Below are 13771 nucleotides of genomic sequence, written 5' to 3'. Positions count from 1 at the left end.
GATTTTATTTTACAGCATTATATATATATTAAAATACTTTGCAGATCACAAAACTTGCTTTCTATCTTTTCGTCAGAAAACAAATTTACGCAGCAGATGAGTCCGTTAAAGGATGATATCATCTACATGAAGTCCTCGTGGCTTCTTTGAGATGGATCAATAGTGTTTACCTATCATGGCGGTTCTACACAAAATCTGCAAGATATTTTAGTTGGTTGGAAAGATATTTTAATGCCTATGTACTCTTAGACATTGAAATAGAAAGAAAAAAAAATGTACCGCATAACTACGTTTTGTTGTATTAAGGTAACTTTAATTCAATGTAGTGGGCAAGTTGCATGCAATCATCGATGATCACGGGTATGAAACCTTCAAAAATCAAACATATATCGGCTTTCAACGGTTAAAATCATTATTATTATTTTTTATTTTATTTCTAAGATATCTTGTTTGAATGCTTAAGAAAGACCCATTTCTGATTTTATTTTACAGCATTATATATATATTAAAATACTTTCTGATTATTTTATATATATAAATATATATTTATATATAAATATTATATATTTACAGCATTTTATATAGTTAAAATGAATTACCATTCGCTTTCTGATTATTTATGGTTCACAACCACAAATATAATAGTATATTTGAAATTTTTAGATGATATGTCTTGTGGGGAAGCATATAAACACTTTTGATGCAATGGACTTTTAATCTTTGATCGAATGTCAAACATGGCAAATAATAGAGCATCATGTACATTTAAATCTAATAATTGATTTTATATTTCAAAAACCATATAAAAGCAACTAAGACCGTAAAATATTTATAACGAATATGACATGCTAACGTATTTGTACCAAAACTGTTTGAAGTAGTAATAATAGTGAAAAGACCAAAATAGCTGAATCCATTGGTTGTTCTTGCAAAAACATAGAGTTTAGTTTTCTGAATCCATTGTTTTTGCATTTCAAGTACACACATGATACCATTTTTACGATGTTTAATACAAACAATAATATGAATTAGTATTTAATTAATCTTTTTGGATAAAAAAAGTGAATACTTCGTACCAAAGCATTTCTCTTTAGAGTTTGAAACTTACAATGGATAATTTGGAGGCAAACCTTACCATGATCTTATTCAAAATTATGAATGCTAATGATATATTTTTCTATTGTAGTACTTCACAATTTGTTAGGAAATGAACCAAAATGTTGATTGATTTAGATGTTTTTTTGAAGTTGAAAAGGACTTTGTTAAAAATAAATAATTGAAAAGGACAAGTGACCAAACAATCACACAGGCCATTCCAAATTTGGGCTCCACCACTTTGACGACAAAAGCCCATTAATAGGGGCGGCTCCTTCTTCGGCCTTTCATCAACCACACATACCACTACTAATGATTATTTTATATTTTATATATTTATGAACTACTGTGATGTTTTCAATTTTCAGTTCGACCCGCCGAAACTTTTCATATAATATTACATATTTCATTCTGTTTATAAACAGAGGCTTCTTTGTGTTGACTGAAATTGGTTTTCTATATTTAAAAAGTTTCTGCAGTTTTAGGAAATATATAAAACCGTTTTATGAAAAAACTGAGAAAAATAATACTATATATAATCTGTTTGATTAACTACGAGATCTTGTCAAATTTTACATGATTAGTGGATGAAATGAGTTATATATTAGCCCATCAAATATCCAAGTGTGAATCAAAACTTAAAAGACATTTTACATCTACACGTTATTTTTGTTAGATGTGTAAAATTATGTATTAATTTATTTCATTTATAACATAGAATAGTAAATCGTTAATAAAATTATGTGTTAATTTTGATATATATTTCATTTATAACATAGAATAATGAATTAATGTAACATCATTAAGTAGGAATAGTAAGATAATTATTTTGTTTGTGACATATCGTTTATATTAGCTTCACCATTGTACTATCGTTCGTTGATATTTAAACCTGTTGGAATATATATCGAAAAGTAGTTTTATTATTTTATATCTATAAAAATAGTAGTTTAATTATAATTTGCAACATTATCTTCTTACGCCTTTCTTATTTATCAGGCTAGGTATGATTCTCGATCCATTGTCATTGTACACAAAAGTTGATGATGTGGTCGATATTTTCTCCACAGGAGAAGTATTGTTTCTGAATTATATAAAATGTAGAACAATTCATATATAATTGACCAAAAACAGTGTATACTGTTGATATATTATTATTATAATAGTCTAAATTATTAATATTAAGTCAAAAAAAGCCGGCGGCCAATGTGGGGAAAAAGCTTCACACTTTGATGTAATCAGTTCTTTTGTTTCCAACTTTATGTACTATTTGCCCTCACTTTTGCCCGTTCATGACTCGTATGATGCTGGGTCATACAACGTGATCAAGTTACTAATATATGCGAGTTGTACATATATGTTGATGATAATATATATTTGAAAGTTGATAACATTTGAGTTACGAAGTTGATAAATTCATTATTGCTATCATGTAAAACTTGCTTCTGATAGATAATTTTGGTTTGAGAACCTATTGTTCCAAGGATTTGTTATGACTCATTGCTTATTATACGGACATACGATTTATGGAGGATAGGTACGAGATAATCGATGAAATTCAATTGTTACGAGTTTGTTTAACCTACGTGTATTAATAAATCAGAAATTGTTTGATTGGTAACTATTATTCAGATTTATAGAGACGGAAATAAGTTATAGTAAGAAGAACAAATTAATTCGATAAGTTTTTAGTACATAGCAAGTGTAACAGTACTTGGTAGGTACTAAAAATAAAACGTTTTTATTCCGCGCATAAAAATAAAGAGAGTCACACCCCTTTTTATTTGTCGTCCAACAAAGTATCGCTTTTGAATCAAGCTATAGTAAAGGTGTTAGGTGTGTGTGGCTTAAGCATACATCAGAGAACCAAAAGAAATTATCTTAAGCACGAAGGTCACTGAACGCCGTCGTTTCCGCGGCGACCATACCATTAACTGCAGATGTGTGCGTGTGGAATCTGGATGCATACATGATACATGCACACGTGCGGAGCGGAAGGTGAAGGTACAAAATGTGCATACGGCTTAGGATAAGCGAGAACGGAAGAATATTTTTGTTAGCAGCATCTTACTATTCTATGCAACTAAGTAAACGAACCACATGCGCCTCTTTTATTTTATTGCTTTAATGAATCTTTGTTAACAGCATTATTGTTTTTAAAAAAATAGTAATTTATATCCCCTCTAAATTTACATAATTAAGAATATCGATTGGATATGGTATATTGATAATGATTTTACATATATAGCATCGTTTTACAGAGTTCTATATTTATTATAAAAATTCCTGAAAATAACATGGCAAAAAAACATCATTTTTTTTTGGTTTAACATCATTTGTAGTATCAAAATGTAAATAATAGTATCTCATTTCTATCTGAATTGAGCTTATAATGTTAATAAATCTGGTGACAGTTCAACTTAATTAACACCCGTATAAAACCGTTAACAATTATGAAATGTTTTAGGCAAAAAAAAAAGGAAATGTTAATCATGGGCGAATAAAAAAGAAGGGAAGCAGACAATGCAAGTGGAAGAATATCTAAAACACGTAGACCAATAGCAATTACAGTTACAGCTTATACGCGACAGGAGGAACAAGACAAGAGTAGTTTTGCCTTGTTTAAGAATAACAAATGAGTATGACACGTCACTTAAATCTAGACGTGGAAGGCTAAGATCAGTACACGTGGACATTAACTGGGAAACAGCTGTTAGATATTTGTCCGGTTCTGGTAAGTTTAAACATTTAAAAAAGTATAGTTAGCCGAGTTAGGTCATGTTCCACGTGCCTTTTTTTCTGCACCACTCTCCACTTTTCCACAAGAGGGGCAATGATTTGTTTTTGGTCCAAAAATATACAGTTGTAATCTTGGACGGTGTGTCTTAATAAAATATTTATATGGACGGTGTTTTCTTTATTGTTTTCATAGTATGAATTTTCTCGGTTGGTCATTTCAATCACAAATTTATTATAACTGAAAACAATAAATCTCTTTAGTTCAATAATTGACGATGTACGTTGTGTATTCAGGTTCTTGTAGATTTTTTCTGTATTTTTATATTTTGAATTTACATTTTCTTTTTTTGTAAACTTGTGTCTATTAAACCACCATAACATAACATTTTTATGTATGAATGATAGTAGTATAAGTTATTTGTAGTAGCAAATCAAAAATGTTATGATATGGTGTTTAATAAACACAAAACATATAATTTACCACGGGTTATAGTATAGTTTTATTTGTTTAATGACATTAATGAAATCTTTCAATATTTTTTGGAATTGTGTAATATTTTAGTGAGTAAGACATCGTCAATCAACCATCAATATCATCAATCAAAAACCATCACTTATTGATCTATCTTTTAGGTTTTAAATATATAAAATATTTCAAAAACTAGCAGACCAAAACCGACACTCGGACCATTATTTGATCATAGCAACAACGAGCAAGGATATAGTAATATTCTGTTTAGTCTCACAAAACAACACGTAAAACGAATATAATAATCACGTAAGGTACATCTACATCTCATTGTACCGATCACAACAATCTCTTACCATTTTTATGCACAACAATTCACTCAAAAGTATATTTAACTCGAGACTCCTAATACATCAACAAATGTATCACCATAACCGAAAAGGATTTCTATTGTCAACTACAACCAACCCGTTTATGATTTGTAAACACATTTCTCATGTTTAGCAGTTAGATAAACTAGTTATTCAAAATGTCGTTAGTTTGTTACACCAATAGAAAAATCAAATGGTTTGTGGTCATTTTACTTAATCTTGAATGTCTGTCTTCTTAATTTATAGTATATTGGACATCTTATACATGATTGATTAAGAACAAATAATAATAATACTACAAGTTTAATTAAAAAAGAGAATGAACCGTTTGAGGAAGGTTAGGGAGAAGGTGCAAAGGCGTTGGGGGGGAGCGTGCGTGCGTGAACACTAAAACCTGACGTTAACCGACCTGACTCGTACCGTACGTACAGATCAAAGGAGCCTTTAAAAAAAAAACCCGCGTTTGATGACCGACACGTGGCAGTTTGTAAATGGATTACAGTTAGTGTTTTATTAATTGTTTTTGTTGTTTCGATCAACAAGTTTACAGCCTGGCTTGGCTTTTAATAAAATACTCCAAAATAATCTTTTTTTTTTTTTTGTTGGTCAGGAAATAAAAGGCAGTGATGATTTTGCGTTCCAATTCGGCAACCTATCTTGTCGTTTTCCGCCACGTCACCAACTCCTATCTTTTGTTAGCCGCATATTTACATCACGTTTCTTAAAAACTGAACATTAATATCTCTAACCATATTTTTATACATTCACTTAAAATTGTTTGAACACATACACACGGTTCCGTTTCGTATGATCAATTCCATTTTAATTCGGTTTACATATTTGTATGTTCACTGAGCAAATTTAAACCAAATGGTTTGCATCTAGAGAAAGTAAAATCTTGTAATCATATTAGAACTTTTAAAACCATACGATTTATTTGTTGTTTATACCAACTATAGCATTAGTCTTGTCATGCATAGTTTTTTACGTATGAATTAGGTGTTTGTGATTTGTCTAGTAACTATAGATCCTTTTAAAATGACAATTTGTTCCTTTTTTATACAATTTTTGTCAATAATTTGATTAGTTTTTTCAACCCGGGAAATCGGTTATATTTGTAAAGTAGTAGATATTATCAAAAGCTACGTGAAGTGGTGGTGGTATACAGCCTGGCTTCGCTATTCTAAAGTCAGACTAACATATAAAAACTGTCCTTACCCAAACCTAACCGTTATCATCTTTATTTCAGATATTTCTTTTTAATTTTTATTTCCCCCTCACAAAAAAAAAAAAAAATTAAAAATTAAATGTGCGAATATTTATCATGGCTTTGCTAGTTGGGTTTCGTGATTTTGTCTCTTTAACTTCCCCACTTTCTCCACTCGCTTCTCAAACGCGTGTCCACAAAACCTTATTCATTGACGCTCGATTGATCTCCACGCTCAAACTGTACGATATTTACCAACCGAACCAAATAATAACGAAAACGACAAAAGAAGACACATCGACGTAGCCAGACTTCGACGCGTGTCCACTTACAGCTGTATCGCAAACTTTGAAAAACCGCTTGCGTGGAAGAAGCGTTGCCCATGACTTCTCCACCGTCTTAACCGGTCTCCGGTTCATACACCTCCCTGTATAAATAATTTTGTCCTCTCTTTCATTTCTCGAACTTGTTTTTGGTTCACCTCTCGAAACCAAAATCGCTCACAATCTCATAAACAAAAAAAAAGAATCAATGGCTGATCGGATTAAAGGTCCATGGAGTCCTGAAGAAGACGAGCAGCTACGTAGGCTTGTTGTTAAATACGGTCCGAGAAATTGGACGGTGATCAGCAAATCTATCCCCGGTAGATCGGGAAAATCGTGTCGGTTACGTTGGTGTAACCAGCTCTCGCCGCAGGTCGAGCACCGGCCGTTTTCGGCGGAGGAAGACGAGACGATCGCACGTGCTCACGCTCAGTTCGGTAATAAATGGGCGACGATTGCTCGTCTTCTCAACGGTCGTACGGACAACGCCGTGAAGAATCACTGGAACTCGACGCTCAAGAGGAAATGCGGTGGCTACGACCATCGTAGGAGCTTCGATGGTTCGGAGGATCAGCGTCCGGTTAAAAGATCGGTGAGTGCTGGATCTCCTCCTGTCGTTACTGGGCTTTATATGAGCCCAGGAAGCCCAACTGGATCCGACGTTAGTGATTCAAGCACTATTCCGATTTTACCCTCCGTTGAGCTTTTTAAACCTGTGCCTCGACCTGGTGCGGTTGTGTTACCACCACAGCTTCCAATCGAAACGTCGTCGTCTTCCGAGGATCCACCAACTTTGTTAAGTTTGTCACTTCCTGGTGCTGACGTGGTAAGCCAGGAGTCAAACTGTAGCCATGAGTCAACGAATAACAACAACAACACTTCGAGCCGTCACAACAAGAACAATACAGTGTCGTTTTTGCCTTTTAGTGGTGGATTTAGAGGTGCGATTGAAGATATGGGGAAGTCTTTTCCCGGTAACGGCGTCGAGTTCATGGCAGTGGTGCAGGAGATGATTAAGGCGGAAGTGAGGAGTTACATGTCGGAGATGCAGAGAAACAATGGTAGTGGATTCGTTGGAGGATTCAAGGATAATGGAATGATTCCGATGAGTCAAATTGGAGTTGGGAGAATCGAGTAGACAAGTTGAGATTGTTTAGGTAAATGTTCAAATCGTCATAAGTGGAGAAGAAGAACAAAATGCTCTGTTTTTTCTCCTTTGGATTAGGCATAAGAATTTTGGGTTTTAAGAAAATGTATAGAGGAAATCGAGTGAACGAAGCTCGAAAAAAATGGGGACCTAGAGGAGACGAAGACGAAGATAAAAATTAAAAAATTTCTCTCAAACTATTTAAGAAAATTAAATAAAATTTTCTTTTTAACTAATTATGAAAACTGGTCATCCATTAAAATTGCAATATCTTAAAATAATGCAACAGAAGTAGTATTATTACAAAGTGGAAGATCCTGAATGTGATTCAGTTAAAGAACAACTTTGTCGAGGATTGGTAAAGACTTGCACTTGGCAACTAAAGGTACAGCTTTGGGCATGGTAAGACCAATTCCTTCCGACATGTCAACCGCCATGTCATCATCTCTCTCCCAATCAAAACACTGGATCAATGAGCCTAAAGCCAAGCTCAGTACAAGTTGAGCTAGGCCCATACCTGGACATGCTCTCCTACCGATTCCAAAAGGCAGAAACTTACCACGATGCGTCTCTGATTCGAATCTCTCCGGCTTGAAAGACTCAGGTTCATCCCATAACTTCGGGTCTCTCTGAATAGCCCACGCATTTATCAGTAGCCAAGTGTCACGTGGAATGTCATATCCAGCAACTTTGCAGTCAACGGATGATGCGTGTGGGACAAGTAACGGCGCTGGCAGATACAAACGTAGAGTCTCGGATACCACATTATTGAGATACATACACTTGCTTGCATCTGAATCCTCCAACACACGCATTTCTCCCGACACGTCGTTTAGTTCTGTTTTCAGTTTCTTTAACACTTCTGGATGATTGAGAAGGTTAGCCATAGCCCACTCCAACGTCACCGACGCTGTGTCTGTTCCGGCGAGCAACATCACCTGCAACAAAAATTCTAGAGTTCAAAATCGAATATTCTTACTTAATGAATAATGACTCCCAAAGCATATATATCAAAAGTTCACCAACCTGTACGAGTCCTTTGATGATATCGTCAGTGTAATACTCAGGTTCCGATTCTTGAAGAGATAGTAAATGAGTGATCATAGTCTTCTCATACTCTGTTTTTCCTCTGTTTCTCCGTTGCTCATCGACCAAATCCTGAAAAAACTTATCCATTCTCGTAAAGAGTATCTTCATTCTCTTTATGTTTCCATCGAAATCAAGTATCTTCAGAATTGGAAGAAAATCTCCGACGTAAGTAACACCAGCGAGCTCGAACACATCCCTAACCAGCTCTCGAAATTTCTTAGCTTCCTCGTCTTGCTCTCTTTTTCCGGCGATCATGCTCATAACGATGTTAAACGTAAGCGTAGAAAATAACGGCCTAAGATTCACTCTCACCGAGTCATTACCTCCTGATGTTGATACGTGAATCGTCCGAAGCAGAGCTCTCACTTCGTCTCTCCGAACCTCCGAGGAATCTCTGAGACGAGCGGGGGAGAAGATATCTACGGTGCATAAACGACGGAGTCTTCGCCAGTGTTCGCCGTAGGGAGCGGGGGCAAGCACCGTGTAGTTGTAAGAAATGATATCACTAAATGTAGCCTGAGGTCTGTTGGCGAAAACGACATCGTTCTGCTGTGATAAGAACTCCTCCGCAGCGGAAGCTGACGTCACAACCACAGCTCGACGAGAGCCTAGGCGGAGAAAAAACACGTCGCTGCGTAGGTTCTGAGAGAGGTCACGGAGGCAACGGTGAACAGGTTCTTTGAGAAGGTGTAGGTGCCCGATCACAGGAAAACCGACCGGACTTGGTGGTAAATTTTTATTCTTCTTCTTTGATCGGAAAACATATGACACTGCCAGTGTAATAAGAAGACCGGCGATGAGAGCGACTAAAATCAAATCACTCATCTCACCGATTTGTGTGCCCATAATGTCTAGATAGGAGTGCTCTCACGTATTCATATACAGTAAATCTATTGATGTGGATAAAGATAGTGACATGTCAAGTGGGTTGGGCCTAAAAAATTAGGCCCATTAAGATGACTGTATTGTGATTTGTTTTACCCAATTAAGGTTTTACATCTGACTGATTAATGTGAGAGACTCACAGAGCTTTGATAATTTCGATAAATCTTTTTTTTGACGAAGCTCTTCTCGGGCGGGGGCGACGTAGTTTGCTCGGAGCTCGTCGGTCGATTTTTTTCTGTGTAGTCGTGTGATTCGAAAGGGAGGATTTGGATTTGAAGATGTCTTCACTCACTTCCGTCGAATTGAATTTTCTGGTTTTCCGATATCTTCAAGAATCAGGTTAATATACCCTTCTCTATCTCCCCTTGTTCTCCCGGATTTTGTTTCGGCTTTGAATTTGAATTTGTTCCGGTAGCTACATGCTTAGGTTTTGGATTTGGTCTCGAATTGTGAATGTCGTTCTTCGAATTTAGTGGTTTTCTTGGATTCGGCTTAGGGTTTCAGAGGTGTTACGGAAAATTTGTTGATTATAGAGTCATGGAAATGTCTCAATGATTCAGGCCTTCAAGGTCCTTTAGATCTTCTAGTTAGATGGTAGAACTTAGTAGTAGTTTTATATACTCTGTTTGTATTTTAAATCTTATCTTCTTCTTGTAGGGTTTACACACTCTGCGTTCACTCTAGGTTATGAGGCAGGGATAAATAAATCAAACATTGATGGGAATATGGTTCCACCTGGTGCTCTTATCAAATTTGTTCAAAAAGGACTCCAGTACATGGAGATGGAAGCTAATTTGAGCAATGTTAGCATATTTTTTTCAACCTTTTTTTTTGGATCTCTTGTGTTTTTTCTGCATGGTGTTTTTGGTGTGGTTAAACTGAGTTATGTTCTTTTTTACTCGCAGAGTGAAGCGGACATTGATGAGGATTTCTCATTCTTTCAACCCTTGGATCTGATTTCAAAGGATGTTAAGGAATTGCAGGATATGCTGAGGGAAAAGAAGAGGAAAGAGAGGGATAGGGAGAAGGAAAGAGACAGATCTAAAGAAAACGATAAAGAGGTAGAACGAGAACATGAAGGCGATCGCAACCGAGCAAAGGAAAAGGATAGGCACGAGAAACAGAAGGAACGAGAGAGGGAAAGGGAAAGGATGGAGCGAGAAAAGGAGAGGGAAAGAGAGAAGATCGAACGAGAAAAGGAACGGGAGAGGGAGAGGTTGGAACGAGAAACTTTCGAGAGGGAAAGGGAAAGAATGAAATTAGAGAAGGAAAGAGAAATGGAACGGGAGAGGGCAAGAGAGAAGATTGAGAGGGAAAAGAGCCATGAAAAACAACTTGGAGATGGTGATAGAGAAATGGTTATTGACCAAACTGACAAAGAAAATGCCGGGGATGAAGAGCATGGGCGCTCTACAGGTTTCTCTTCTTACTTTGTCCTTTTGTTACCTTTCTTCAGATTTTGCTGATATTTTGTGACATGCAACATCTGTTTTCCAATATGAATCTGTGTGTTTTTATTTGTACAGGTGCAGAACCTATGGATATCTCGATGACTCCTACATCTCAAACAAATCACATTCCTAGTTCTGATGTGAGGATTTTGGAAGGGCATACTTCCGAGGTACTTTATTAGGTGACTTTATCTGTTAATTGAACATGTTCTATAGTTCTTTCCCATCTTCACTGGTATCTATTTCATTAATCCTAATTACTCTTATGCTAAGATTACAATATTGTCTATATTACTGACTTAGGTTTGCGCTTGTGCATGGAGTCCCTCGGCTTCACTTCTTGCATCAGGGTAAGTAGTTTGTTGAGAAAGATGAATGCACGTGTCCAATAATACTGTTCTTATTTCATTTTATACATCTTTTGCAAATAATCAGGTCTGGTGATGCAACAGCGCGCATCTGGAGTATTCCGGAAGGATCATTCAAATCTGTGCATACTAGTAGTAGTATCAACGCTTTGATTCTGAAGCATGCAAAAGGCAAGTCAAATGAGAAGAGCAAGGATGTGACCACTCTTGACTGGAATGTGAGGGCTGTTGCATTTCACATTTTCAAATTAGATATTCTCGCTTATAGTGCTAATTACTGGTTGTCCTTTCTTTTACAAAAGCTATAGAATACGTGAAGCATTTTCTGGATTCGTTTTATGTGCCTTAGATTCTGCTAATAAGTTTTTTAATTTCTGAATTTCAGGGTGAAGGGTCTTTACTTGCAACTGGTTCATGTGATGGCCAAGCAAGAATCTGGACTGCAAATGGTATGTCCTCGTTGATTTTACTCGTTGTATGAGACCATGAGTTATCCCTTGGATCACTACCATCGTTGTTATCTTGAAATCAATCTTATTTTTATTTTGAATCGATAAATACACTCAGTCATTAAATTAATATCTCTCATCACCAATATGCATGAGCTACAAATTGTGATGTTAGAGTTGTGTGGGCTTTTGATAGTAATACGATTTCAGCGATTGAAACAATAATATCTATCAGCTAGTAAAAAACCATACAACTCTGCGTTGGGTACCATATCCTTGGCCGAAACATTTCCTTCTCGTTCTGTTATGTTTTGGAAAGTCTGTTTCTAAATTACAAATTACTTCTGTTTTTTTTTGTTGTTTTTTTTCACATTTCCAGGTGATTTGATAAGTACTTTGAGCAAACACAAGGGCCCTATTTTTTCCCTGAAGTGGAACAAGAAGGGGGATTATCTTCTAACCGGTAGTGTTGATAGAACCGCTGTTGTTTGGGATGTAAAGGCAGAGGAGTGGAAGCAACAATTTGAATTTCATTCAGGTACGATTTCTTTTCTTTTTTGATGAAACAGCAATTTGAATAAACTTATCTCATGCATATAACATTGAATAAAATTGAAAAAAATAGGTCCTACACTTGATGTTGATTGGCGCAACAATGTATCTTTCGCAACAAGCTCCACAGACACCATGATCTACTTATGTAAGATTGGAGAAACTAGGCCTGTCAAGGTCTTTGCCGGGCATCAGGTTTGTATCTCTCATCCAAGTTTCTCCCATATCATTATGTTTCTCAGTTTTAAGTATCAGATGTCTCGTACTAACCAAACCCAGGGCTTTCATAACTGCAGGGCGAGGTTAATTGCGTGAAATGGGATCCTACTGGTTCATTATTGGCCTCATGCTCAGACGATAGTACTGCTAAGGTTTTTTCAATTGAGCTAAGCCTAAAGTTACATTTGTTTTCAGTGTTTTTTATTTCTGTGTCTTTTGTTATAAATGTTTATTTTTTTTCTTCAGATATGGAGTATAAAACAAAACACTTTTGTTCATGACCTTCAAGAGCATACTAAGGTAAACTGAGTCTTTAGAAAATTTCAGTAATTTTTCTTTTCTTTTTTTGGTTTTTGAAAAGCATCTAAAGATGGATATTCTTCTTCTATTTAGGAAATTTATACAGTCAGATGGTGCCCTTCAGGACCAGGAACTAACAATCCTAACAAACAGCTAACTATTGCAAGGTATATAAGAAGCTTTAAACATTGAATGTCTTAAAACAAAAATATAATTGTAACATATCACTGATCATCTCTGTTTTGTTGTTTGAAAATACAGTGCATCATTTGACTCAACAGTAAAGCTATGGGATGCAGAACTCGGGAAGATGATATGTAGTTTCAACGGGCACGGGTAAAACTTAAACCTCAGTATGATTTTGTTGTGGTTAACGGGTTAACCATTGGTTGTAATAAGTTAACTGGTTTGTTTTTGGATTTGAAGGGGACCGGTTTACTCACTGGCGTTTAGTCCAAACGGGGAGTACATAGCGAGTGGGTCGTTGGACAAATCGATCCTCATATGGTCGATAAAAGAAGGGAAAATAGTGAAGACATATACAGGATATGGAGGCATATTCGAAGTGTGCTGGAACAAAGAAGGTAACAAAATCGCAGCTTGCTTTGCTGATAACTCAGTCTGCGTTGTTGATTTCAGAATGTAGTTGTCTTAATTGTAGTCCTAATCTCAGACCAAGGAGGCTTTTTTTTTCATTTTGCTGTTGCACATATTGAGATATTAGTAAACACTAAATGCGAATGACGAAGAAGGTGAAATTGTACTTGAGATTAATCTTCACAGTGTTTTGGTTTGACTGAAGATAAGTACCAATAATTCGAAAGAAAACAAAACTGCATAACAAGAAATCCTTATCTTCGAATTTAGACCACTTCCTGGATTGGAATTGAAAGTGATTTATTGTGGCTGAGCTACGAGGAAAGAAGAGAGAGCGGAATCTGTATTTATGCCGTAGAAGTGTCGAACCAACCGTTGGGTGAAATAGTGAAAGTGGGTGGCGCGTGTCGAGAGCTGACGGACTCGTGCAACCTCGCGCGGGCCACGGCAAAGCACGTTTCTTCTTCTACTTAACCCATTCTCATTACCTTTATTTGTGTTTTTTCTGTT

General features: G+C 36.1%; 3 protein-coding genes across 3 annotated transcripts; 2 read left to right on the top strand and 1 right to left on the bottom strand.

Moving 5' to 3' along the window:
• LOC104744832 (transcription factor MYB44) lies at nt 6335–7551 on the top strand. Its single transcript, XM_010465941.1, has one exon. The coding sequence runs from the start codon at nt 6413–6415 to the stop codon at nt 7340–7342; it is 930 nt and encodes a 309-aa protein (XP_010464243.1). The 5' UTR covers nt 6335–6412; the 3' UTR covers nt 7343–7551.
• LOC104744823 (cytochrome P450 81D1-like) lies at nt 7585–9369 on the bottom strand. The gene is made up of 2 exons (XM_010465928.1): nt 8378–9369; nt 7585–8289 (listed from the first exon to the last, which is right to left on the bottom strand). Exons 1-2 carry the CDS (start codon nt 9284–9286, stop codon nt 7684–7686), a joined length of 1515 nt encoding a protein of 504 aa, XP_010464230.1. The 5' UTR covers nt 9287–9369; the 3' UTR covers nt 7585–7683.
• Nucleotides 9453–13456, top strand: LOC104744812 (F-box-like/WD repeat-containing protein TBL1XR1-A). The gene is made up of 14 exons (XM_010465919.1): nt 9453–9664; nt 9983–10128; nt 10231–10741; nt 10852–10946; nt 11080–11126; nt 11212–11362; nt 11530–11593; nt 11973–12131; nt 12219–12340; nt 12442–12516; nt 12611–12664; nt 12758–12831; nt 12926–13000; nt 13091–13456. Exons 1-14 carry the CDS (start codon nt 9604–9606, stop codon nt 13308–13310), a joined length of 1854 nt encoding a protein of 617 aa, XP_010464221.1. The 5' UTR covers nt 9453–9603; the 3' UTR covers nt 13311–13456.

This window comes from Camelina sativa, chromosome 2 (genome assembly GCF_000633955.1).
Source record: "Camelina sativa cultivar DH55 chromosome 2, Cs, whole genome shotgun sequence".
Classification (NCBI taxonomy): Eukaryota; Viridiplantae; Streptophyta; class Magnoliopsida; order Brassicales; family Brassicaceae; genus Camelina; species Camelina sativa.
The sequence above is the reverse complement of the archived record's forward strand: the minus strand, read 5'-3'. Positions and strand labels throughout refer to the sequence as shown.

Excerpts from the sequence above, each read along its gene's own strand:
- LOC104744832 (XM_010465941.1), top strand. The coding sequence starts at position 6,413 with ATGGCTGATCGGATTAAAGGTCCATGGAGTCCTGAAGAAGACGAGCAG.
- LOC104744823 (XM_010465928.1), bottom strand. The coding sequence starts at position 9,286 with ATGGGCACACAAATCGGTGAGATGAGTGATTTGATTTTAGTCGCTCTC. Across the intron at positions 8,290-8,377 it reads TCATCAAAGGACTCGTACAG|GTGATGTTGCTCGCCGGAAC; the intron begins GTTGGTGAACTT and ends TTTTTGTTGCAG.
- LOC104744812 (XM_010465919.1), top strand. The coding sequence starts at position 9,604 with ATGTCTTCACTCACTTCCGTCGAATTGAATTTTCTGGTTTTCCGATAT. Across the intron at positions 12,132-12,218 it reads ACAATTTGAATTTCATTCAG|GTCCTACACTTGATGTTGAT; the intron begins GTACGATTTCTT and ends TGAAAAAAATAG. Across the intron at positions 12,665-12,757 it reads ACCTTCAAGAGCATACTAAG|GAAATTTATACAGTCAGATG; the intron begins GTAAACTGAGTC and ends TCTTCTATTTAG.